The sequence below is a fragment of the Aethalodelphis obliquidens genome, unplaced genomic scaffold (genome assembly GCF_003676395.1).
Source record: "Aethalodelphis obliquidens isolate GAN/ISIS:26980383/991018 unplaced genomic scaffold, ASM367639v1 scaffold48, whole genome shotgun sequence".
NCBI classification, from domain to species: domain Eukaryota; kingdom Metazoa; phylum Chordata; class Mammalia; order Artiodactyla; family Delphinidae; genus Aethalodelphis; species Aethalodelphis obliquidens.
Window position 1 is genome coordinate 4,489,606 of NW_020837992.1, and position 27,312 is coordinate 4,516,917.

The following is a 27,312-nucleotide window of genomic DNA, read 5'->3' on the forward strand; positions in this document are numbered from 1 at the left end:
ACGGGTTCAATTTAGACCTCCACCTGTTACTAGCTGAGTGATTTCAGGAAAGAGACCATGCCTCTCTGTGACTCAGTTTCCTCATCTGTCAAACATAGCAATTGTCCCACAGAGTCACTATAAGGTTTAAATGAGCTGATACATAGAAAACAGAACCAGAATCTGGGCACAGTAAATTTAGCTATCATTATTATTTTATTGTTTATGTATATAAGGCTCCCTAAAACCCACGTCAGGCCAGACTAGGCTGGGTGCTAAGGGAACCTGCTATGGGGCTGGAGTAAGCAGCGGTGCCACAGGTAATGCAGGCCGAGCGTGCAGAGATCCGAAAACCTCCTTTAGGGTCCTGGTTTCCCTTTCAGCAACTCAGAGCTGGAGGCAGGTAGGGAGAATACTTCGTGCTTCCCAGCTCTGCCAGGAAAACTCTGGTACTCAGAAAGAGGTAAGGACTCTGGCCTCTCCTGCCTCAAGCCCTCTGCCTTGGCTCCTGCGCTGGGGGCGGGGGGCGGGGGTGGCATCTGACTGGTACCCTGTACAGAGGATATGTGTTCCCCCACACTTGGATCCTTCATTTATATCCTATGGGAATGCTCTAGGCATTTTCCTTGAGATAAATAGCTTCCAGGGATCCTGGATTTGGGGGAGTTAGCTGGATATTACCTTTAAAAAGCATTTCTAACTATTTCCTTGAGATCTGGGGCAACCTTTTGGGTGTACATAAGAATTTACCAAACTGCATTTTCAGAGGGGGCTCTGTATGAGAGTACAGGCTTTTGCCTGGCCCCAGGGTAGAGCAGTGGCAGCTCAGCACTTGTGTGGAACTGCTGAAGAGTGAGATGGTGGCAGATGTGGCATCTACTTTCTCAGCCTTCAGCTCAACATCTCCCCAGGCTCTGTGGAAAGGAAAGCCTTTAGGACTCAGGTTAAGTCTAGCAACAGTTCAGGCTCAAGTCTTACTTTTTAGATCTCAACCTTTTTGTCTTTACATCTGAGCATCTAGTATCAGGCACGGCCGTCAGCTGGAGCTTAGTGAACAGTAGTTACACGGAACGGAGGCTCTGATTCTCCAGTACACAACTCAGAAACAGCTACACTCATATTTGAGCCAGGTGTATCTGTCACATGCAACCAATTCTTTACAACTACCGGTGTCCATGATAAAATCTTCTATTACATTTACAGGGTAACGGGGTTGTCCTGGGGATTGGCGTCCAGTAATTGTAAGTGCGACTGCTAAGTTACGCTAGATGTAGTGTTTAGATGTAGATTACTCAAGCTTCCCAATGGCCATCTCTTAATTAACTTTAAAAGGGAGGAAAGGATAGAAGTGCCAACCATATTTCCCACGTTCCCCCACATATCCTCTGCCTCATCGATCTGGCTTCCTTGTTGTCCCCATGCACATCCCCATTCTTTCCACCAAGCTCTTTTTCTCATTGCTTATCTACTTGGCATGCCCTTCTCTCTCCTCTTTATTGCACAGAGGCCAACTCCAAGGCCACACTCAAGTTCAAGACTTCCGTGAAGCCTAAGAACGGTGTGTGCTTCATGCATCTTTCTCTGCTGCTGCTTCACCTGCTGCTAGTCCTGGTGCCTTTCCTAGTGCCCAGCATTTAATAGCTCTGGCTATTTCACACGTGTTTCCCCCTATCTCATGTTCTGGCCTGTACCTCCACCACCACGCTACAGAAACTTCGTTCCAAGGCCAACAAGGAGCCGAGTTCATCTCGGCTCCATCACTATTTGTCAGCTCTAGCGTTCCTTCCTCAGACCCCATCCTTCTTGACTCGGACGGTGCTCAGCACCCCCTTCTTAAAACCTCTCTCCTGTTTTAAAGTACAGGGCACTTCCCTGAGACCACCTTTCCTGCATCTTTCATTGCTCTGCTCCCACCTGTGCTGAGCCCAGGCCCCTGCTCCCATCTTAGCCCTGGTGCCCTGGGAGCACCTTCCCACCGCTGGCCTCATCTCTCACCTCACCTTTGGTCCTGAGTCATCTTGGAACACCTGTTGGACAGCCCACCTGGGTAGCCCACTGTCAGTTCACGTTCAACATAACTAAAATTCATTCAACAATTATTTGTTGAGCACATACTAAGGCCAGGATCTACTCCATTCATTGGTAAGCGGCCCATATAAAAGTTCTTGCCCCAAGTGTCCATCAACAGATGAATGGATAAATGAAATGTGGTATATCCACACAATGGGATATTATTCAGCCTTTAAAAGGAAGGAAATTCTGACACATGCCGTAGTACGGATAAGCCTAAAGACATTATGTTAAGTGAAATACGCCAGTCACAAAAAGGCAAATACTGTATGATTCCACTTTATAAGGTGCCTAGAGTAGTAGAAAGTAGATGGGTGTCTGCCGGGGGTTGGGGGGAGGGGGAATAGAGAGTTACTCTTTATCGGGTACAGTTTCAATTTTGCAAGATGAAAAGAATTCTGATGGTGGTGATGGTTGCACAAGAGTATGAATGTACTTGATACCAATGAACTGTACACTTAAAAATGGTTATGATGGTAAATTTTATATGTATTTTCCACAATAAAAAAAAAATAGAAAAAAAAAGGTCCTTGCTCTCTGTGTACTTTTCTGTATGTTATGCTTCAATAACAAAGCAAAAACCTCTGTCTTCCTGGAACTTACATTCTAGACTTGAGATCACAATCATCACCCAGCCAGCTTCCTTCCCACTTTCCCATCACTGGAACTGCAATTCGCCCAGGCTCTGTACTGTAGTCACTTGATCCCTCCTTCTCCCCCCATATCCAAGGACTCTCCATCTTTCTTCTTTAAGGCTTTCACCATGGTCCTTCTTCCTTCCACCTCTTAATTTTTGATGGAAAACATGAGGAAGCAGGAAACACTCTGCAGTGCCTGGTTCCAAGGCTGGCTCTCCCCCCGGCTCTGAGTAATCTCACACTTAGGCTTTAATTTCCTCGCCCGTTAAATGAAGAGTTTGACAAGACGCTCATGACAGCTCCTTCTGGCTCCGGCACAGGCTGGTCTCTGGGTCACCCCACCCGGCCCGGCCTGAGGTCTGATGTATTCCTCACAGGCCCTCAGTGGCCTGAGAAGAAAGGCCTCATTCAGGAGGAAATGGCTCCCTGCAATAAATACCTGTCGACCGGGGAAATGGCTCCCTGCAAGCACTCCTTGGCTCTCTTTCCTGCCTGCCTGAACTTTTACTGCTTGCAACCTGGTGACTCTAGATTACCTGACTTTGGAGCCTGCCAGCCCTGCACTGCTGCTGGGAACTCTTCTGACCCGACAGCCTGTAACTGGGACAGCCTTGCCTGCTGACACTGGACCCCATTCTGCTTCCACAAACTGGGCTACCCTGTGGCTGTACAACCAGGATGCTGCGAGCTGGACTCTGCATTCTCCCTGGGCCATGACCATGGCCCCTACTCATATGCCTGTCTTGGCCCTGGGCCCCTCCCTGCAGCGTCCTCTGAATGCACCCCTTCCGCTAAGCAGGGTTTACAACCTGTCTGAGATTGAGTCATTCACTCCACAAATGTCCGCTATGATGTCTACTTGTGACATCATCACGAGATGACACATCAGGATGGAAAACAACTGCTTCTCATACCAACATATCCCACTGCCAGAACAAACTTCCCTACTCAATGAAGACACCATCCAACTCACCACTGTCAAATCCTTTCACTCAACAGGTATTTACTGAGCACTTATTATGTGCCAGGCACTATGTCAGGCATTCTAATAAAACATCGATTTTAGGAACCGCAATTTTCTATGCAATACAATTGATTACAGAGCATGAGTTTTGCAGCCAAAATCGCAGTTATGTGACCTTCAGGAATTACAAAACCTCTCTGAGCCTCAGTTTCCTCACTTGAAAATGAGGCTAATAAGAGTGACAGCTGATAAGCATGTATGAGGAATAAGTGAGATTGTCCACGTAAAAGCTTAGAACAGTATATGGAGCACAGCAAGCACTTGGATATGAACAATTTTTATGTGATCTCAAAGGTGCCAACACCTACATACACCAAGAACTTCAAGAGTCCCTGTCCCATTCTACACAGCCAATACCGCAATAGTGCCTTTGTAGACAAGTACTGAAAGAATGCAGCCCTAACTTCAATATCACTAACAAAGAATAAAAGATCCCCATGCAAAGTATTACATATAATCCTACTGCTTTCATGTAGATTAACCTCAGGGATATCACTAAAGGTATGGACATCAAAAGCTATGGAAGGGAGAAAATATATGTGCAATGCATATATTCAACAATGTATGAACAGCTTCCTACAAACCAATAAGAAAAAGAGAGGCAATTCAATAGAAAAACGAGTAAAAGACCTGAACAGGCACTTCACAAAAGAGCATACCCAAATGGTCAGCATCACGGAAGGGCAAACTCAGACCCCAGTACAATATTACTTCATACCCACTAGAACGAGTACAATGAAGAAAGGAGATAATGCCAAATACTGGCAAGGGCATGGAGCAACCAGAACTTTGCTAGTGGAAGTATAACTGGCATCAATGTTTGGCACTATCTGCTAAAACTATGATCTAGCAGTTCCATTCCTAGGTACATACCCAACAGAAACATACACACATAAATTATGCATACATACACTCACATATGTGTGTCCGTGCATACATTCATTCACCAAAAGACATATTCAAACATTCACAGTAGCACTGTTTGAAACAGCCAAACTCTGCACACAGCCCAAACATGCGTCAACCATACAACATATAATAAACTGTGTTCTATTAATAAAACGGAATACTATACAGCCACAAGAATAGGAAACTAAAACGGCACACTGCAAGGATGAACGTCACAGATAAAATGATGAGTGAAAGAGGCCAAATACAAGAGAGAACACACTGTGTGATTCCATATATATATGAAGCTGAAAGGCAGGCAAAACTCATCTGTAATTTTAGCAGTCAAAATAGTGGTTACCCTCAGAAGCACGGTCAGCAGCTGGAAAGGAGCACAAGGCATATTCTGGAACGGGGTGTGGTACGTTCTGCTCCTTTGCTTGACGTGGGTGCGGGTTACAGGCTGGGGGCACTTTGTGTCTAACACTTAGGATGCGCTCACTTTTCTGTATGTGTGTTGCATGTCAATTAAAAATCTCCTTAAAAAATAGCTAATGAGAAAAAAAAATTAAGAACAATGGACTTTTATCCAAATGGGTGGTCACCCCAACACCAACGGATTTCAGTGCCTGCCATCTCTGCTCATGAAATCTAAAAGATACGTATACGTTTCTGATCACTTTCCTATTGCCTTTTAATACATGGCAGAAACGTTACTCTACAACACTTCAAAACCATACTAAATAAACACGTTTTCAAAATTCCAAATTAATTTGTCAAGCTTCATGTGCTGAGACTTGAGTCTGAAAATGCATTTGGGTTTTTCAGATGCATATTGAAATATGGAGTAATTTTTATGAGAAACGAGATTTTGTAATGAGACAGAAGTGGTGGAGGCCAGGGTTGACGGAGTGAAGACCAAGACGACTGAGGATTTTGATTTTGAGACTGATTTTTGGAGCTGGGCTCCAAATCAGCAACCCACGGCTTATGTGTCCAGTGGCTGCCAGAGCAATGAGGTAGCTCTGGGCCCAGGAGCCAGGAAGTCCACACAGAAGCCAGAGACTCAAAGCCATGCTCGGGACCTAGAGCAAGAGATGGTAACTCAGTTGAAAGGACGCTCAGGGACTGAGACCAAAGGAAGCTGGTAGGTGACGACAAGCCACCAAAGATGTTATGAAGAGAATGAAGTGCACGCCCTGACCCAGTGCAGGAAACGGTGGCTGGGTGTGGGCAGCCCTGGGTACATAAGGAAGTGACCTCAGCCCATCATGGAATAAAAGGATGTGACCCTGGGTGTGCTCAGACCTGCAGCTGGGATGAGCAAGCCGGGCTTACCCGGAGGTGCTTTCTCTACGGGGTGTGACCCTCTAAACATACACACAGTCATCCGTTCAATCCATTTCAAATGTTTACCATCGCTGAACAGGACTTCAGAGGCTTTTGGTTTCGACTGTCCTGGCTGCTGGATCAGACAGCAATAATCTAAAACATGGTTCCGGAGCCCACAATCATCATCTTAGTCCCTCACATGAGGATAAGGGAAGCCGTGAACGTGAACTCCACTCCGAGAACACTAGGATTTATCAGATAATCCATCCCCCAAGTGACTTCTATGAACAAAAGGAGACAGAAAACTCTAAACAAACAAAAAAACAACCACCAAAAGCAGGTAACTCCAACATCACTGGTATTTAGTCCACTAAGTAGCATTACTTTCCTCACTGTTTGGCTTGAGCCCGTCCAAAAATATGCTGGTCTCCCTCGAACTCATGGAAACTCAGGGACTGTGTCGGGGGCAGGGGAACAACACTGAGAAGCGACCTGGGGCAAGAATGTCAAATGCACTCAGGAGAGCATCTGTACATCTCCCTGGTTGCTTGGCCTTACCTTGGTTTCTGCCCTTCCCATCTCCTCCGCCACTTCTTCCCCCACATCATACCTTCACCCTCTGGCGTCACAACTAAAGAGTCCAGGCAGTGAAGTCACATGGGAAGAACCTTGAGGCTTGTCGTGAAATGTAAAAAGCCAGCGTATTCTAGAATACGCCCACAGCTGCCCTCCCTGCATCCTGTAGAGTGAGCTGAGGTCCTCACGTTGGGGGATGTCTCACTTCCCCGTTCTGGCCTTAAGGCAGCCCTGCCAGCTACAGGAGGATGGTGTTGGCAGATGAGCCATCACTGGGCTGCTGAGGTATCTGGCAACAGATTGGATGTTTTATCTGGGAAGCGACATCATGTTCTCCGGGGCAATGAGTATGTGTTTCTTGGATTTAAGAGAACTTTAGCAAGTGGAACTCGGTTCTGCAAGGCAGAGAGCGAAGGAGAGCAATAGAAGAGCGAAGGAAAACAGCTCCAGGATAGACTCCTATCACTCACACGGGACGTCTGCGTGGAACGGCTTCCCTGGTGTGCCTGAAGTTCATCTCAGAGCTCGTGCAAGCGCACCAAGGATACAGCTGCACCAAGCCTCCCAGATGACCACCTGCAGCACGTGGGTGCTTAACGGTGGGATTCTACGGGAAACTGGGCCATGACGTGGTTGAAGAGACCCCCTGGAAACAACCTCCTGAACACGATTGTTGGAGGGTACTGTACATGCTGAAGAGGGAGGGAGACGGGGGGCAAAGGGGCAAGGCAATGTCTACATAGCTCCTGGTCTCAAGTCATTTCCAATGGAAGCAGGGATCTGGATGATATGACCTCTTAGGGCCATTTGTAAGACTGTCCCCCACACCAGGGTTTTTCAGCCTCGGCCCTATCAACGTTTAGGACTGGATAATTCTTTGCTGTGGGGAGGGCTGCCCTGTACGTTATACAGTATTTCGTTGTATCCCTGGCCTCTGGACGCTGCCAAACGTCCCCTGGAGGCAAGACTGCCCCTGGCTGAGAACCGCCGCCTTATACTCACGAATCGTGTCACAAAGACAAGACCCCAGCCCTGGCCAAAGTGTAATGGTCCACCTTGGAAAGGGCTGAGAAAATGTAGCCTGCTCATTATTTCTCAGGACGTTAAGGCAACAGAGGCACCGCCAGGCAAGCCGCCACTGTCAGATCTGAGACGGGGGAGGAGGAGGCCCAGAAGGGGAAGATGTTCTGTCACCAGCAGACCTCCACTCCCCAATTCCGCAAAACCCACGTCCTCCCAGACGTAGTCCACAACAGGGCAGAAGACTGAGCCCAGCAAAGAGAGCCCCAAGCGTCAAAGAGCATCAAAGCCCACCCACAGTCACTCCACATCGTGACTCACTCTGGTGCCACGTACCTGACTGAGCTTCTGGGAGGAAGGAACATACATCTCAGTCCCTCACAACCTTGTTCAACTAACCAGCCCAGCTCTTTCCTTACCTCCACTCAACAACCGTGACCGAAAAGTGTCCTAAGATGCCAGATACCCTATGAAAAATTGACCGAAGCTCAGGTCCTGGTCTCCAGGGCCTTGGGAATGAAGGCTGACAACGCAGGCCAAGAGGCCTAGAAGAGCGTGTAGGCCAAGGCCAAGGTACTGGAGTGGAGCTTCCAGACACATGAGGGAGGGACGGATGGAAGACCGGTCCCAAGCGGGGTTGGGGGTGGACCAAGTCTCGCAGGGACAGAGCCTGGGATCCTGCAGGATGGCAGACAAGCTGCCGGGCCTTAGAAATGGAAAGATCCCCCCGTGTTCACCACAGACTTGCCCAAGCACAGACTACGCTGGCTGCATTGCCGACTATAAAATCTAGTCCACTTGGGGCTGGGTTTGGCTCACTACAGGCCGGCCACCCACCAGCTAGTTTTGCTAAATTTAGTGCTGTTCCCAGTCACCCAAAGGACTCTGCACTTCGTGTCCATTTCAGGTTCACCCGGGGACAGGCAGAGAGGAGCGAGACTTGTCGAGAAGCGACGTGCCCTCATGTGACCCTCTCCCTTCCCCGATGAACTCAGGGGCCCAGGGGAGCAGAAGGCGTGAGAAACCACGGTCGGAGGTCTCCAGGGCTCTGAAAGCAGTCTCTGCCCCAAGGCGGCACTCAGAGGGGGAAGGGGGCACTGATGCCAAGCGACCCATCCTCCCTCTGCCCACTCCAGCCCACCCAGGCTTCACTCTTGGGGAGTCCCAGATGCTGTGGGGTGACAGGGGTCCTGCTCCCTCAGACAAGAAGCTGGAGTTACTCCCTATGAAATGGTAGGTGATACAGGCCTGGGGGAAGGCCCCTCTGCCTTGAGTATAAAAATGTATTCAATCAAATACTCACAGGCCCTAAAACTCAGAGGTTAAGACAGTGGTTTCTAAACCTGGCACATTATAATCACCTGGGGAACTTCAAAAACTACTCATATCAGAGTTCCCCACCCCGCCCCCCAGACTGTGATGTAACTGGTCTGCATGTAACATAATTGGTTGGGGCTCTGGAAATTTTATAAGATTCCCTGGTGATTTCAATGTTCAGACAAGTTTGGGAACCAGCGGGTTAAGAGCATGGCCTCTGCTTTCAGGTTGCCTCAGGTGGACTTCTGACCCAACTTGCTATGTGACCGTGGGCAAGTCATTTAACCTTTCTATGCCTCAGTTTCATCAACTGTAAAATGCACATAATAATATGTAACAGTGATATCAGAGCACTGCTGGGAAGACTTAACGAGACAATCCACCTACAGCACACAGAACAGTGGTATGCAGTAAGCGCTCAATAAACTTCAGGAGTCATTACTGTTGTTATAATGATAAACAGGAGAAAAAAGAGGGAACCTGAGGTCTGTCTCTACTTTATTGAAGGAGTAAGTTTCTAGGACTGAAACTGGGACTATTTCAAGAAGCGGGAGGGGAGGAAGAGGCTCCAGCAGCCTGCGCTTAGAGGAAGACCACGCACTCTCCTGGCCTCTGTTCACACTGTTCCTCCCACCTTCAACGACCTCCCCTCTCCCCATCCTGCTAAATCCCACCGCTCAGGCCCAGCTCTCACTACCCCATAGCTCTCTCCCTTCCCAGGCCTCCCAAAGAACTTCCCCCCCATGCCTATTACTTTGGAACTTTATAATTTGCTACTGGGAACAGCTACCAGCCAAGTAAGTATGTGTCTGTGGGACAAATGAATGCTTTGATATGTACTAGTCGGGTCTCCTCAAGAAGACAAGGAGCGATTTGGGGGAGGCCCCAAGTCTCGTGTTTCTGTGTGCCCCTATGGCACCCAGCACCATACTGGACACACAGCTCTTGGTTACTAGGCATCCGTGGGATGGAAACACACACTGGGCCAGCAGAGCTAACTGCACATCGGCAAGGAGCCAGGCTCAGTGCCCAGAAGCAGCAGCACCGGCACCCAAGGCCCATGGAATTCTGGGCTTTCCACTCCGTCACTACAAGGACAGCCCACCACCCTGTCCCATAGCCAGAGATGGTACCCACCCACTCCCAGGGACTGTGTGAGTGCCAACAGCAAAAGGAGTGTTGGGCAAACAACTCTGCTTCCCTGGGACTCCTGCTGTTCCCAGGCCTCCATGAGTGAGGCCACACGTATGGTCACTCCTGCAAGGAAGCCACCGACCCCCATGATTCCCTCAACCCAACAACAGCCTGGCCAAGCCCAGCTCTGCCCACAGAGAAGTCCAGAGCAGCTGGCCACCCAACAGGCTGTAAGCCTCTTACAGATTAAAGGTCCTAATTTAAACCTCTATTTGAGGTACCACAAGTGGGTCAGCGCTCTGCAGGCCGGTCAGCACAGTTGATGGAAGAAGCAACTACGATCCAAGAAAGGCTCCTCTCCTCTGTGGGAAAGATGGAGCCAGAGAATTACCGAGCTAAGTGGTCATTCTGAGGGGGGAGCTGGCTCACTTCAGCCTACCAGGGATCCACCCCCCAGACAGTGTGAACTCTAACCTCCCCACCCAATGTCCCTGAGAAACAGAGAACAACGGGGCAAAGTAATAAGTCAGGATGGCCTTCCTCCCCCTGCCCTTGGTATGGAAATAGCTAATCAAGTCAAGAAGCCAGAGAAGAGGCAAGGGGCTGGAGATGCTGCACTCCAGGGGGTCACACCTGGTGACTTGGGAGAGGAGGCGACCTCTGCTCCCACCCCTGGTGAGGTCTGCCTGGCCTCTCTCCCCAGCTCGCCACAGCAGGAAACACCAGGCACAGGGAAGTGGGGGCAGGAGTGGGTAAGCAGCCGCAGACCAACCTCAGATCATGCTGTGACAGCCTGACTCTGCTGCTCTTAAAAAAAAAGTCTCCATAGAGATGGCCTCTGGGGAAGCGGCTGGAACCCATGCTCTACACTAAGAGCAAACAAATCCTTCCAGTGCTTGTTTCTCAAACTTTCTGGACCCTAACCCACAGTAAGAAAGAAAGTTTAGGGGCTTCCCTGGTGGCGCAGTGGTTGAGAATCTGCCTGCCAGTGCAGGGGACACGGGTTCGAGCCCTGGTCTGTAAAGATCCCACATGCCGCGGAGCAACTAGGCCCGTGAGCCACAACTACTGAGCCTGCGCGTCTGGAGCCTGTGCTCTGCAATAAGAGAGGCCGCGACAGTGAGAGGCCCACGCACCGCGATGAAGAATGGCCCCCGCTCGCCACAACTAGAGAAAGCCCTCGCACAGAAATGAAGACCCAACACAGCCAAAACTAAATAAATAAATAAAATTAAAAAAAAAAAAAAGTTTACAAGGTGGCCTGGTGGTCTGGCACTTACATACATGTGCACTTGTGTGTATACAGATACATATATCTGTAGATATACATATATATATATATATATATATATATATATGACTGAGACTTTCATGAAATCATACTCATCTTTACTACATACTATGCAATCTAATATTTTCTGTTACAGTCTTTTTTTTTTTTTTTCCACATTGGTCCCAACCCACTAAATTGATTGATTTCACCACCCATCAAGGTGTCTGGTCTTGCAGTCTGAACACCTCTCTGGGGAAAACAGGAGGGGTTCTTCTTTTCGAAAGAACTTTTAAAACTGTCACAGACTAACCTTCCCACAAAGCCAAATCCCATGAGGGGGGACGTCAGCAGAGGGGTGGAAGAGCCTGCACAGCAACCACCAAGCCCTTCCCCACCATATGCTTCGGACAATGCTACTCCTAAGACCCCCGAGTCTGTCCCCTGCTACACTCGGGTGCAGGAGCGCAAGGGCTCTCCCCTCCCACTCCAGCGGTGCCTTCCGGTGCTGGCCAGCATCTAACCCAGCCTGGCACAGGGCCAATGTTCAATCAACATTGTCCCCTGGGACAAGGCATGGCCTCACCACCCCCCAACCTCACCCCTCCATGAATGAACTTACCTATGACACACAAAGGCAGAAATGGCAACACTGTACTGCCCATACTGGGTTTTTTAACTCTCCAGACAGCCTATCTGTACAGCAGATACACTACAAACTCCCAGAGGACAGAAAGTTTGTTTTTTTAATTTATTTTTTAACTGAAGGTATACAGATACTCTATAGGAATTTTTATGACAACAGAAACAAAAACCATATAATTTTAAAATAAGCCCAGTCTTTCTGCTTTTCCAAGTGGCCCATGAAATCCTGCCACATTCCTCCTCCAAGCAGCCTTCCCTGATGGGTCAGAATTGCTAGAGTTCTCTGAACCCAATACCTTGGTGATATAAAACTCTAATAACTCCCTTCTACTCTCCCTGTTCCCAGAAATGCAACACACTGCCTCTCTGTGTCTGTAATTACTGCTTGGCTGGGTATCTGAGCTGGAAAACATGTCACAGAAAACAACTAGCATAAGCATTCCATATTCTGAATTAGTACGTTTAATTTTCTTTTATAATCTTAAATTTTTTTCTTTTTCTTTTTTTTTTTTTTTTTGCCGCACCATGCAGCGGCATATGGGATCTTAGTTCCCGGACCCGGGATAGAACCCATGCCCCCTGCATTGGAAGCACAGAGTCTTAACCACTGGACCACCAAAGAAGTCCCTGAATTAGTACGTTTTAAAAGTTAATTTTTTTCTATCTTCTCTCAGGTAAATTTTTTCATCCCCTGCTCAGTGGAGCAAACACTGGATCTCTCCATAACAGTGCACAGAGCCCGCCAACTGCCACCCCCCTCCAATTCTCCACTGCTTCCTTAAGCTCATCAGGGCCACTATTGTGGCTGTCACTTACCAATGACCTTAAAACCCAGAATACCTACACAGTATACACTCATCTGAGTCAATTCCCAAAGACTCCAGGAAAAACAAGTGTCTTATCCCTGTTTAAAGAGGTCAATAAGCACTGACGGCTCCCCAGCCTATGGCAGGGTTTTATACCTTGGGATCTGTGAGTCCTCAGATGGTATATGTCAAATCATGTGCTGTCATGATCTTATTTTTTTTCTTAGAGCAAGAGACTACAGTTTCCATGCAATTCCTAATGAGAACTGGCACAAAAAGAGGTTAAGAACCACCAAAATCAAATTCTTGGAAAAAGCTGGTCCAGGTGCCCTGCCCTGAGGCTGGCCCTCCCTGAACACAGCCCCTCTCCTGCCACACACACCCACTCAGGGCACATGACCACCTCCTCCCAACAAGACATTTCCTCCTTCGTCCCTGGGGGTGAAGCCCCATTCCTTCAACAGCCAGCTATTAACAAATACACATTTACTGAGCACCCGACAGGGATGGAGTACTGTGCTAGGCTCTGAGGATTCAGCCATGAACAGATGGATGAGATCTCCTTGCTCACGTTCACCACCTCTCCAATTCCCACTTCTGGCTAATACAACACTTTATCACACTCCATCCGTGTCCCTTTTACGCTTTGTCTTGTATTTAGCATGGGTGTCTATCTCCCTCATTAAGCATTAACTCCCTGAGGACAGAGACCAGGTCCCATTCACACTGGCACATTCCTTCCTTTCCTGTGCCCACCCCACTCCATCCAGAAACACAGAGGCTTTTCCACAGGAGGCCCTGTACAAATGTGTGGCAAGAAGAGAAGCTGATGGGTTGGCCGGTGGTCTAAGTAGCAAAGACTGGCCCACTGGAGACAAGCCTTGCTCATCGATGCCGGGTCCAGGGCACGCAGGAGATGATCTCTACTGCAGCAGAAAGTAATCAGGGCCTCTGTTCCCAGCCGGAGCTGCAGTTCTCAATCCAGCTGCTCATCTTTTAAATCACACTTCTGGTCACGGCAGTTGGAAAAACAAGTCCACGTGCACATATCCAGCTGACATACCTCCTGGACTGTCAAAATGGAAGGAAAGCATACTGCACAAGCATTTTCCATATATAGGTGAATGGACGGAAGACATGGCACAAGGCTTCAAAGGCATACCACCTCTCTCTCTAAGAAGATAGCTGGCCCTATTCACAATAGCCCAGGCATGGAAACAACCTAAATGTGCTCAACAGATGAATGGATAATGAAGACGTGGTACATATGTACAATGGAATACTACTCAGCCACAAAAAAGAAGGAAATAATACCATTTGCAGCCACATGGATGCAACCAGAGATTATCATACTAAGGGAAGTTAAGTCAGAAAGAGAAAGACAAATACCATATGATATTACTTATACATGGAATCTAAAATATGATGCAAATGAACCTATCTATAAAAAAGAAACAGACTCACAGACATAGAGAACAGACTTGTGGTTGCCAATGGGGAAAGGGGGTGTGGGAGGGATGGACTGGGAGTTTGGGACTAGCAGATGCAAACTATTACATATAGAATGGATAAACAACAAGGTCCTCCTGTGTAGCACAGGGAACTATATTCAATATCCTGGGATGAACCATAATGGAAAAGAATATAAAAAAGAATGTATGTATAACTGAATCACTTTGCTGTACAGCAGAAATTAACACAACACTGTAAATCAACTATACTTCAATTAAAAAAAAAAAAGAAGAAGACAGCCGGCTACCCTAGCTACCTTGGCCATCTCTTCCAGCAATCCCTGCTATGCTCACCTCCAGAGCAGCTTCTGAGCACAACCACCTACCTCCTAACTCACAACACGCTGGTGCCACCACCTTTGCATCCTGGGTCCAGGTAGGAGACACAAAACACCAAAGGATGGACAAGGGCAGCCCAGTTGTCTGCGTACCTGAGTGCGGTTTACATGTGCCCAGACAAGCAACTTTAAGGATATCCTCTTCAATACAATAAATGACTCCTTTGCAATGAGAGGGTGGGATCTGCAAAGCACTGGACCACACTGCCATGATCATCTCATGGTGGAAGACCTGAAAGAGTGGCTCAACTTAAACAGTAATTATATTTCTTTTTAAACTGGAAAACAAGGTTGCAAAATTTGCTGACTTCTTCTGTAATGAGTGCCTATCAGGAGAATGCCGATTAATGACTATTTTTTAAACAAACAAATGAGTATTTAATCTGTCCCTTTAAGTAAAGTGACATTTTAAAAATGGGTAAGAAAGCCTTTACTTTTTGAAAGAGACTTATGTCACGGAAAGAGCATTTCAAAAACTGGCATTTGGAAATCATTTCCACCATTACATGATGATATTACCAAATTTGACAGAAAGACGTTGTCTCTAAAACCTTGTATCTGTGGACACCCATAAGACAGGATACACTAACTTGTTTTCAAATCTCTCAATGAAGTGAACGAAATACAGTATTTCAGGGGTCTTAAACCCATTTAAATTATAAGTTGAAGCCACAATAACATCTTTATAGAGAGGACTCTTTCAAAACACCGTGACATGAACCAGACCTTCAAACTGCCACGTTGCAAAATATGACCCATGATATTCTGAAACAATAAAATACACTCAATTGCATGGTTCTTACTAAAAAAGAATCATTCTTAATAATACATTTCATTTAATTCCTCAGCAACATCAATCCACCTCTTAGATGTGCCAGGCGCTGTCCCATGCTCTGGAAATACAGCAGCGAACACAGACAAAAACCCCTGCCCTCATGGAGCTCACATTCCAGTGGGGAGAGAGAGAAAATCTATGAAGTAACGGAAGTGCACAGTTATGTTAAACGGTGATGGTGCTATGGAGAAAAAAACACTGCAGGGAAGAGACGCAGGAAATGCTAGCAAGCGCGTGTGGGTAGGCAGGACACTGAGAAGGTAGTATCTGAGCACAGACCCAAAGGAAGCGAGAGTCAGCTACGGGGCTCCCTGGGGGAAAGTATTCCAAACAGAGGGAACAGGAGGTGTAAAGGCCCTAACACCGGAAATGCCTGATTTATCTGAGGAACAGCAAGGAGGCCAGTGTGGCTGGAGCAGAGTGAAAGAAGCTAAGAGCAGTAGGAGGGAAGGACACAGAAGCCAAGTGGGGCCAGACTAGGTAGGCCTGCAACCCCAATAAGGCAGCCACTGGGCACATGAGGCTGCTGAGCGTATGAAATGTAGCTGGTCCAAACTGCCACGTGCTATGGGCGTGACGTAGTACAAAAAGAACAACGAAATACACATCAAAAATGAAAACAGTTTTGACATACTGGGTTAGATTATTAAAATTAATTTCACCTACTTCCTTTTCCTTTTAAATTTAGCTACCAGAAATTGTTAAATTACACATGTGGTGGTCCTGTGTAATTCATTATATTTCTATTGGACAGTGTTCACAGGCTGCAGGGTCTTTGCAGACCACTCCAACCATGGCTTTCACTGAGTGCGGAAAGAAGCCACAGCAGGGTTTTGAGCGTGGCAGGCATGATGTGACTTATGTCTCGTGGGATCTTTCTGACTACTGTGAGGACTACAGCCTGTAAGGGGCAAAGGAGAAGCAGGCGAGAGATGATGGTGGCTTGGACCGTGGTGATGGCAGTGGAAGCAGTTCTGACTAGTCATAGTCTACGTATATTTTGCAGGTAGAGTCAACAAGATTTTTTTGATGGACTGAATGAAGGACATAGAAGAGAGAAGTGAAGCATGACCATAGGCATTTTGGATGAGCAACGGGAAGGCTGGCATTCTCATAGCCAAGATGGGAGACTGAAGGAAGAAGATATTTGCATCGAAAAATCAGAAGTTCAGTTTTGGGCATGTTAAGTATGAAACGTCTATTAACATTCAAGTTGAAATGTTAAGTAGGCAGACAGACACATAGGACTGTACTTCAGGAGCTTGAGCTGGGCTTGAGAAAAATAACTGGGGGTCATCAGCATGTAGATTTTTTTCTAACTTTTCATTATGGAAAATTTCAAACATAAACACAACTAGAGAGAGCAGCAGAATAAACCCCCAGGTATCCACCAGCCAGCTTCAACCATTATCAACTCATGGTCAGTCTTGTTTATCTCGCGGGATTACTCTGAAGTGAATTCTAGACAACATCCATACAGGTGGTATGTAAAGTCATGAGTTGGGAGAGGATCACGAAGACAAAGAAGACGATAGACAGCAGGTGCCCCAGCCCTTCTAACATTCAGAAGTCAGGGAGACGAGATGCTGAGGAGGGACAGCCAATGAGACAGGTGGAAAACCAGAAATATATATCCTGGAAGTCAAGTGAAGAAAGAGCTTCAAGAAAAAGGGTATGACCAGCTGTGCCAATATCGCTGAAGCTACTTCGATGAAGACCAGGGAGGGACCACTAGACTTAGTAATATGGAGGTCACCGCTGGCCTTGGCAAGAGCGCTGATGTCCAGAGTGGCTGGGACTAGCCTGACTGGAGGGGTCTGACAGAGGAAGTGAAGGGAGCAAGGACTGGAAACTCTTTGGGGCAGAGAAACGGGCAGCAGCTAGAAGAGGTGAGGTCAAAGAAGGCCTTTTTTAAGATGAGACAAACAGCAGCATATGGAAATGATCCAGGAGAGAGGGGAGAAATGGTGATGCAAGAAGGAGAGGGAGGTGCTGGAGCGACGTCCTGAATACGTCTCAGGGTGAAATTTAGTGCAAACAAGAGGGGCTCCCACAGGACCATAAGTAGTGCAGACAGAAATACAATACATCCAGCTATTTTTAACTTTTTGTGTTTTGTAATGTATATAATGTATTAGCACGGCGATGCTGTATACATACACGCGCGCACACAAACACACAAGGAAACTTGTTCGAAAGTTTTAACCAACACCGGTGCATAATCAAAATAATTAAAGATTACGTAATTAGAAGAAAATAAAAACATAACACCGAACTCTAAACTATGTAGCCTTCAGTAACAGGACATGTATATCATGACATATTCATATATTCTGTATTATTATCTTAACTATATAATAAAAGACCTAGGAAAGGTGAAAGAATACTAGTCTTTGTATCTAGGAATATACTCATTTTTATTAACTAAGATTTTCTGTTAAAAGGCTCAGACACTATAATCCAGGAACTGCAATATAGCTGCATTTGCACTGGAAAAATACAATAAGAATCACGGACCACTCTCAAAATCAAAAGTCACAGTGTCCAAATAAGTCTGATTATTTATTCACAGAGAAATGCAAATCAGTGAAATGCCTTATTAACAAGACAGGCCTGAATTGTACCATTAGATTCTGCTACTGAGGCGGCAGTCACCCAGTACCGTACTGCTTGGCAAAAATACAGCAGTTCGAGAAAGCAGGCCTAATTAGGCAGGTAGCCTAATCATTATGGGCAAAAGCCCCAAAGCAACCGGAAGTCCACAAACACACAGAAACATCCGGCCTGCTCAAAGAACATGCCAGCACCATGGCATGCGCTGAGCTCTTTAACAGTTCTGAGCACCTTCCAGATGTTTTTACTCAACCCCTCTACAGTCTGCCAGTTAAGCAAGCTCTCCACGTGAACTCGCCTAGTTATAAAGGCTCAAGCCCAAGAGTGTCACATGGACACACGCAAAGTCACTTGGTGACACTGCTAGAATCCGTGGGCACACCTATGAAACAGGGACATGCCACAGAAACCACACCTGGCTTCGCCATCAGTACCGAGGACACCACTTATCAACCACATGAAAGGACAGCATGAGAACATGAATACCAAGCCCTAGGACGCGGCAAACGTGTCAGCACAGAAGTGATGGTCATGGTCACCCGACTTGGCTGGGATGAACATGGGGTGGGGGACAACAAGCAGACCCACAACAGCTCTCACGTGGTCAGACTGTAAGCTCCTTGAGAGCAGGGCCCAGCCTGTCTTTTCACGGCAGTATGCCCAGTGCCTGGTACAGTGCCTGACACATGGGAGGCTCCCGAGAAGTATTTATTGAAGGAAGGTAAAAACGACTAGTTACGTTAAACCACAAAGATGAGGAATAACGAAGAATGCTCAAAAATCGCCAAATGGTTCAACAAAACTCAGGAAAGCTTTGGATGGCAGCTGAGTGGAGACAGAGAGGCGGCAGCTAAGTAAATCTAAAAGGTAGAATTGCAAAGCATCATTCTTTTCAGAATGAGCATAATCTTTATTAACAGAGACGCTGAGATCAATCATGAACTAAATGAAACACGGGGATCTTGTTTGGAGGCTGATTCAAACAAAACCAACTATTTAAAAAAAAAAAATGGCAACAAGCAAGGGAAACGTAACTGAATGGATGACTGGTGACATTAAGAGTAACGGTGCTTTTGCAGGGGGTGATACTACTACTGGGATTGTGTTTTTTAAAATGTATTTCGTTTTTAGCGATTCATCATGAAGTATTTAGGGATGAAATATGATGTCTTGGATCTGCTGTAAAATAATCCAAGAAGGGAGTAAGGAATAAGGTCGATGAATGTACAAATGAAACAAAAGGGGCATGTGTTGATTACAAGATAAAACTGAGTGACGGGAACACTGAAGTTTCTTCTACTCTCTCTACCGTCATAGATATGTGAAAATTTCCATAGTAAGAATTTTAGAAAGGAGAATAGCCATAATCTCAAACTCCACTTAATTTCCTTGTGTCTGCCCCAGTGCAGGGAAATGTGGTATTCTGGGTCATACCTGGACATGGTCATTTCGGAGGAGACCTGCAGGACAGAGCTGACAGTCACTGTCATCATCTTCACCTGGGACTCACCTGCTTCAGCTCTGCTTCCACCCTGGGCCTGAGACGCCTCCAGGCTTCCTCTCATGCTGGTTTCTGCTCTCCCGACTCAATCTTACCTTCCCTGCCACTGGCTGGCTTCTTTCTTCCCCAGCCCCTGGCTTTATCCAGTGATGTGGGGCTGGTTACCCACCTCTTTGTACCAGGTCATTCTCCTCCTTTCTCATTGTCCTAAGGCCAACGGTGTCTCTCATTCCCACACGGTCAACCGTTCTACATCCTTTCTCCTTAACAGCACTCGCATAACCAGTCCGTCCAGGTATGTCCATCCTTTGCCCAGATTTGTCACACACGCTGCCGTGAGCTCCTCTCTTGCTCCACTTACCTCCTCAGATCCCTCCTGCACATTTCCAGGACACACACCAAACAGGGATGCGTCAGCCAGTTAAACATGTGTGTGCCTGCCATGTGCCGAGCACAGGACCCCACACGGGGCCACGGCGGTGAACACGACACACACAGATGTGCTCACCTGAAGCTTATGATCTAGCACAGGTTCTACTAAAATTGGTTCAACTGCCCATACACCTTCCAGACCACACTGTGAATCCTTTATTTACCTCTGTATCCTCCAAGCTTCACACAATGCCCAACCCAGAAGAGATCCGTAATAAATCTGTAGTAAACGAATGTTTCTCCAAGTCAGTGCACTTGTCTAAACATTCGTGTAAACCCGTGCAGTCTGGGGTCACCCTAAACTGAAAGGTATTTAGAAAGGATTTCTGATGAAGACCTTTTCACTTTTTTCTTTGATGAGGACAGTCACAGGCCCGGCCTCTGGGGAGAATGTGTGTAGGGGAGGTGAGAAGTAAGGCCCCTAGAGCCAGGCTTACCATTACCAGCTAAAAGCAGCTCTGGGTGTGCTTAGCTTCTGTCTCCTTTGCTATTCGGGGTCGTCTGCTCCCTCCTCTCGCTGCCAGCCTCCTCCCTTCCAGCTGCAATGGGAATAAACCTCAGTTACCAACCCCCTGCCCCCCTCCTGCATGGCTCTGAGCACGCGGTTTCCTCTTGCTACTTCCTACCTCAGCCCTGAGCAGAAGTGACCCAACTGCTCTTCTGCTACTGTTTTATAAAAGCGAGAGCTTGAAATTCATCCTGTTCCTACCCAGGAGTTTCACCGAGACTCCAGCATGAGGCCCAAGTCAAAAAAGGTAGAGACCAGGACACAAGGGGACTCTGTAAGGTTGGCTGTAAGAATCCTGAGTACTGATTCCAGCCCCAAGCCAACACAGACACACACCCCACAAACCCCAGGCTGCGGGGCCTTATTCCGACAGCGGATGAGTGCCAAGTTCAGGCAGACAAACCAGGCTGAGTTGCAGGCTCTCTCTGCAGATGCATCTCCAGGGCCTTGGAACTAAAGGGCATAGGTGAGGCCAGAGGTGACAAGGCAAAGGTATCAAGGGAAATATGCTGCAGGACTTGGCAGAACCAACGAGCCTCTCCTTCTCCTCACCAGACACTGGGTTTGGGTTGGTCCATTCTCCTCTGAATAGGCCTGGGAAATGAGAGGGAGGGTGGCTTGTCACACCAAGGCCACAAGCCTTCCCTGATGAGGAATGTAGGTCTCCGGGCTCAAAGAAGTATACGTGTGAGGGACTGCGGGGACAGGCACCCTCCAGGCTTCAGGAAGACAGATGAAAATGAAAGGGGTTTCCCAGATCCAGGCTCACTATCTTTGGGCTGACTCTAAGAATCTACCATCTCAATTGCCACGTCATCCTGTCATAGGATCACAAAGGAAGGCCCAAGGCAGAATCTTCAAGAACCCTAGGAATCTGGCCATAGTAAGCATCCCCAGTGGTGATCCAAGCACTTTTCTGGTGGTCTAGGACAGAGATTAGCAATTTTTTTTCCTGAAGGGCAAGACAGTAAAGACTTTAGCCTTGTAGTCATACAGCCTCTGTTGCAACTACCCAACTATATCAATGTAGCATGAAAGCAGCCATAGATGTAAACAGTGAACATGTCTGTGTTCCAATAAAACTTTATTTACAAAAGCAGGCATCAGCCCATGCATGGGCTGTAGTTTTCCAACTCCTGGTCACTGGGAAAACCAGCTCTTCTAGCACTCCCAAGCTCCCAAAAGGAACAGGGGCCACCCTCTACTTGGAGGGCTCCCGCCCCCTCTGGAGACAGGGGCCTGCTCTAGGAACCAGGCCTCCATTCCCCCTACTCCCTCCCACAAGACTCCAAAGAAATCTGGGCTGCTGGTTTCAAAAGCCTCACCTGCATCGGAAACCTGAGCAAAAGTGGAAAAAACTTTGGAAATCATATCTGAAGGCTTTAGATCTGGAAGAAACTAGACCCTTAGACTAGACGCTAAGGCCTGGAAAAGGAAGTGACTTGTCCAAGATCAGGTAGTTGGCAAAGGCCTCCTGACTCTGTCCAGGGCTCTTATTCCTCTAGAGTGATGACTGGAAAGGAACCAGAACAAACAGCCTTGCTGGCGGAGGCTAAGGACCTCTGGCACATCTCTTTAGCACATCCCAGGGCCTCTCAGTAATTTATAAGTGAATGGTATAGCAAAGGTCAAGGAGAGAGCTTGGAGAGGTAAATGTATATATCTATCTTTCCAGGACATATCCTCCTGGACATAGCTACTAGCGAGAAGAAAACTTAAACAGAAACCTGAACTTCAAAATGGGGTGTGGTTTGGTAGAAGACGTAGGCGTTCATCAGCAGAAACTGGTCCAGCAGTCTGGGCGGGCCCTGGGATAATAAACAAGTACAAGGCATACAGCCTCACCCAATTCTAGGCCGATGCCCCAGGCCCTGGGATCTCTCTCTACACTACCTTCTCAACAACCTCATACCTTCAAGGCTTCATAATACAATTTCCTCCTAACGTCTTCCCAGAACTGACTTCCATCGCAAATTTCATTTGTCCGAGCATAAACATTTCCATCAAGACACTCTGCCTCTGTCTTGGGCAATATGTCTAAAAGCAAATCAAACATGACTACCCCAAATAAGTATGAACCCTGATGTTTCTATTTCTGTCAATCATTAAGGCTCAAAACGTCAGCGCCTTCTCTTCGCCATGTTCTGTCCCCAAGCCAAAGGGGCTCTCTGAACTACCTCTTCCTCTGCATTCTCCATTCTCACACGCTCCACCCTAATCCATCACCTCCAGTCTGGAATATTGCCAATCTCCTGCCTGGAGTCCCAGATTCTGGGCTTGTAACAATGCCAGCTGATCTTCCCCCATATACCCATCCTCCTCTCATCTATCATGATCTCTTCAAGGTCAAAGCCCAGTCCTACTTACTTGTGTCTTCCCAGCTCCCAGAACCTTACCTAACATGGTAGGCACACAAAAAGTGCTGAATGAATGAGTTCTAACTTTCCTCAGGACCCACGACCACACCAGAAACCTCAGGGCCTTCCTATTTCCTACCACCACTGCAAGCCCAGACTGCCAGGTTCTGCAGGCCTTCCATCATCTCACCCACCCTTCCCACCCCAGGTCTTACCATCCCAGGAACAAGCCTCCATCCAGCTAATCAATGCCTGACCCTCCTCGTGTGCCAGTCATTCCTGTATCCACAGCTCTGCCCACGCTCTGCTCACCCTGCCCTGCAATGACGTCCATGCCCTTCCCCCTCCATCCAGTCCAACTCCTACGCAACTGCCAATTACTGAGCTCTGGGGGAGACAGGGGATGCAGGAAGGCGGAAGATGACAAAAAATGGGGAAGGGGGGTGCCTGATATGAACACGCTGGGGTCTCTGATCCCTAGAGCCATCACCCTCCCAATAGGTTGCAGACAATTAGAGAAGGAAGAGGCGGGAGGAGGAGCCAGATTTTTCCACTGAACGAAAGGCATGATTTTCATCACTGCTTCTGTTGCCCTGGCAACCAGGGACAGCCCAGTGGAGAGTACAGTAAAAGAACACCATGTTTATCTTTGCTGTCTGATCCACTTCCCTGTACACCCTTCCCTGACCATCCTCTAGCCCTTAGGCCTGCTCCAAATTTCTTAGAATGCCACCGCCATCCCATCCTTCTAGCCACTCTTGCCCAAAACCTCAAAGGCAGTTAATTTCTCACTCTCTTTATCCAACCTTATGTACCATGTATTCTTCCACTGCAACATTCTGGGGGTCATCTCACCACACCCATTTGCCGCGCCAGGGGACCTCAAGAACAAAAAACTGGCCTCAGAGCACAAGAATGGCATCCACTCCACCAGAAGGTGCACTGGGCAAGAACATGAGGAAGGCTGCCCAGCCAACCCCTCTTTCTCGGCCCCAGACAGCTGGGGTAGAGTGGGCCCCTGCTCTCCCATTTCCCCCTCCTGCAGTCGGAATCAGGAGAAGGAGCCAGGTTGAAGCTGAGGGCATAGAAGCGTCCACAGATCCTGACTTCCGCACGGACACAGTGTCTGTGTGACCTGAGAGTGGAGACACTGCACTCGCCCTGGGAGATTATATAAGCGTTATATAACATGGTGGCACCAATGAGCACATAGACGCAGTTGTTGAGTGCCAGGGACAGGCCGAGAGAACCAAACCCAAGGGGCCGGAGGTACAGCCCTCTCGCCACCGATGCCAAAGCAACGCCAGCCAGGCCCTGGCTGCCCCAGCCCTGTCTCTACCTGCTCTTTCCACCCCAGAGGACACAGAGGGAGACTTGCCTGGCTCTGCATTCTTCTTCCCACGCTGGGCAGCAGGGAGGGGCCACAGCACCATCACCACCCTGGCCCAAGGCAGCCTCTGTCCAGCTGCCCTTCTCACAGGGGAGCAGCAAGGGGGCCAAGGGCAGGGGAGGGGTGTGGGCCAGCAGCCCCCTGCTCTCTGTCCTTGCACCAGAATGTGTTTGTTTGGGGAACCAGTGCTGCAGCGGCTCCAGGATTGGCTGGGCCAGCCTTGCCTCTGCTCTGTCATTTGCCGTTCCTCTAAAAAACAAAACAAACAGAAAGGGAAAGAAAAAAAAAAAAATTAAGCACATTTGGCAAATGCCGAATCCCACATTTTGGTCTATGGCTACAAACAAAGCTGGAAGGAGGGGGTCCTAAGGACATCACCCTCTTTCCCTACCGCTCCCACCTCCCACCGTATCCTGTCCAACCCAGCACCTATGAACTTAGTCTGCAGGCCTGGAGACTCCCTTTCACCTCCGGACACCGCCCCTCCACCCCCAAGACCTTCTCCCAGCCCCTATCTCTGCAACTGTCTCTGCTGCTGAAGCTTCTGCAATTCGACGGCAGCCCCCACCCCCAACCTCTGCAGAGCGCTCAATGCAAGCGGCTCCCAGATATGCACGAGAGAGCCAGGCGGCAGGCCTGGGGCAGTTCAACAAACTCCCCCACCCGCACCTCCACACCCACTTTATTAATTTGGGGGGGGGACTGAACAGAGACATTGCCCAGTGGCATCTCCGGCTGCGCCTGCCTCGCCCGAGCTAAGCCTCTGGCCTTCCCGCCTCCTCCTCCACGCGCACCTCCGCGCCCCCTGAAGAAGGGGGCAGAAAGAAATACGCATTAATATCACGAGCCTCCGTGCACCATCGCTCGCCCCCTCAACCACCTGTCTCTGCGCTCTCCTCCCCCACTGCCTTCCTCAACTCCGGGCACCCCCTCTGCAGCACAGGGGCACCACGCCCACTGCGGAGCTGTGAAACGGAAGGTGAGGAGCGGGCAGGGGCTCCCGGGCCGGGCCCAGGGGGCTGCTCATCCACCTCCCCCGCCCTGCTGGCCCCGGCCCCAGAGCCCAGGGACCGGCCCGGGCTGCTCCCGGCCCGGATCCGCTCCCACCCACGCGGCGAGGGCAGCTGCGCGGGAAGGCCGCGCCGCAGCGGGGGTGGGGGACGACCCGAGCCCGGCGGGCCCGGGGCATCGTCCCCAGGGGGCCCACCCCTGCCCGGGGCTCTTGGAGACTTCCCGCAGGCCCGGCCGCGGCGCCCCCCCCAACACACACATACACACACCCGCCCGGGGCCCCGCTCTTACCTCCGGCGTCCGCATCCCTCCCAGGGGACCGCACAACCTCCTCGGCGCCCCCTGAGCGCCCCGCGGGAGGCGCGAGATGCGCAGCCGCTGCGGACTCCGGCTCTGCCGTGGCCGCTTCCCGGGTGTGTGAGCTCAGCCCGCCCGCGCGCCCGCGCTTCCCACGCTCGGCGCCCGGCGCCGCGCCACCCACCGGCCACGGCCGGCACCGCACGCTGACGTCCGGGAAGATCTGCCGCAGCACCGCCGACTGGTTTGGAAATTCCCAGAATTTGACCGTGGGTTTGCAGTGGGGCGGAGGACCCCGCAGGCCGTTCTGACCTCCGGCCTTAGGGCGGAAAGGCTCCCACCCACCCCATCTCTGAGGGAGATTCCAGAGTCTTTGCATAAGTCCCTGAGTTTCCCCTCTGCTTCTCTGACCTTGCCTCCCTTATTTCTCTCAGGGCAGTGGAGACTGGTGAGGGTGGTGACTACTCATAAAATGGAGGTGGTGGGATCAAGGGTGGGCAAAGGGAGGGAAGCCCTGTGAGCTAGCATTTCAAGGTCTCCTTGGGCCTGTCTAGAGATCCGAGGTGTGTGCACCGGACAGTTCTTGAAAGAAATAAAAAAATAAAATAAATAAAATAAACGACAGATGCCTCAACCCACCTGTAAATTCTAATTCGGGAGATTTGGAGTACTGTTTTTTAACATTTTCTCGGCCCTAGATCCTTCAGAGAATTGAAAGAGAGCTGGGCCCCTCTCCAGAAAAGTGCACATTCATGCATAAACATAATTTTGCACCGTCAGGGAATTCTCAGACTTCTCAAAGCTCCATGGACCCCAGCTTAAGGAATCCCTCTCTGCCGTACCCAAGATAGCAAGAGATGGAGCTGGTGATTCCCTGTGCCCGCTGCCATCTTTGCTCATGCTGTTTCTTCCTTCAGGAATACCTACTCCTACCACAGTCCCACATTTATGCCTATAGAAGTTCCACATCTCCTTTAAGACCAGCTTGAATACCACTTCCTCCCTGGTTTTCCCATTCAGAAGTGACCTTGGTCTTCTGGGAGCATGTTCTTTATGCCATTTATGGCTATTAACACTATTCATGTGGACCTGTAGTTATTTTTGTGGTTGGTTGTCCTATCGTTGCTTCTAGATTATAAACTCTTTTAAGACGAGTTTCCGCTCTGCAACTACGAAGCTGAGGTGGCTTACATGGTATGCCCTTGACAAATAGCTCTTAAATAATCAAAGGGAAGCTGGGATGAGGGAACAGGAGGCCCACTGGAGACCCAGGAAGATGAATGCCCTTGCTCCAGAGGAACCGGATGCCCCTCATACTAGATGTTTCACCATCAACATACATCCGCACCTTGGCACCTGGCAAGCAGAATTCTCAAGTTGGCAGGATCTTTTCATCCATTTCTTCTTCTCTGGGCAAGGCAAACATAATTTAGAGGTCCCTAGGTGAAATTGGGTTACAAGCTCATACAGGATACCCCTGACAAATAGCAGACATTCTACCCCAAGTGTCCCCTTGTTGAATAAGGGACATCACCACCCACCAGTTGCACATGCCAGAAACAAGCTAGCGTCATCCTTGACTCCTCCCCCCTCCCTTCCTTTCCTCCATACACATTCCCCATCGATCATCATGTCCTAAATTTATTTCAGAGATTGCCCTTCTCTCCATCCCCATGGCCCCATCCCAAGCTCAGACCACCATTATTTCTTGCTTGAATTTCTGCATCTGTCTCCATCCTAGCTGGCCTACCTGCCTCCAGTCTCACCAGGCTCTGATCCAGTCTCCACATCCCAGCCAGAAGGATCTTCCAAAAATATCA

At 48.8% G+C, this 27,312-nt stretch overlaps 1 protein-coding gene across 2 annotated transcripts in view; it reads right to left on the reverse strand.

The window, feature by feature from the left end:
- The window catches only part of LOC113607478 (uncharacterized), a 36,412-nt gene extending 9,852 nt beyond the window's left edge, over window positions 1-26,560 (reverse strand). The window contains exons 1-3 of one of the 2 annotated variants that reach the window (XM_027082873.1): window positions 25,487-26,558; window positions 24,173-24,433; window positions 14,371-20,468 (exon numbers count right to left, since the gene is read on the reverse strand). In XM_027082873.1, the coding sequence (XP_026938674.1) occupies window positions 20,398-20,468; window positions 24,173-24,433; window positions 25,487-25,871 (717 nt within the window). In that variant the 5' untranslated portion in view covers window positions 25,872-26,558 and the 3' untranslated portion in view covers window positions 14,371-20,397. Of the gene's footprint in view, window positions 1-14,370; window positions 20,469-24,172; window positions 24,434-25,486 lie in introns of those variants that run through there. The other variant, XM_027082872.1, reaches the window with a different exon arrangement.
- Between the last annotated feature and the right edge of the window lie 752 nt (window positions 26,561-27,312).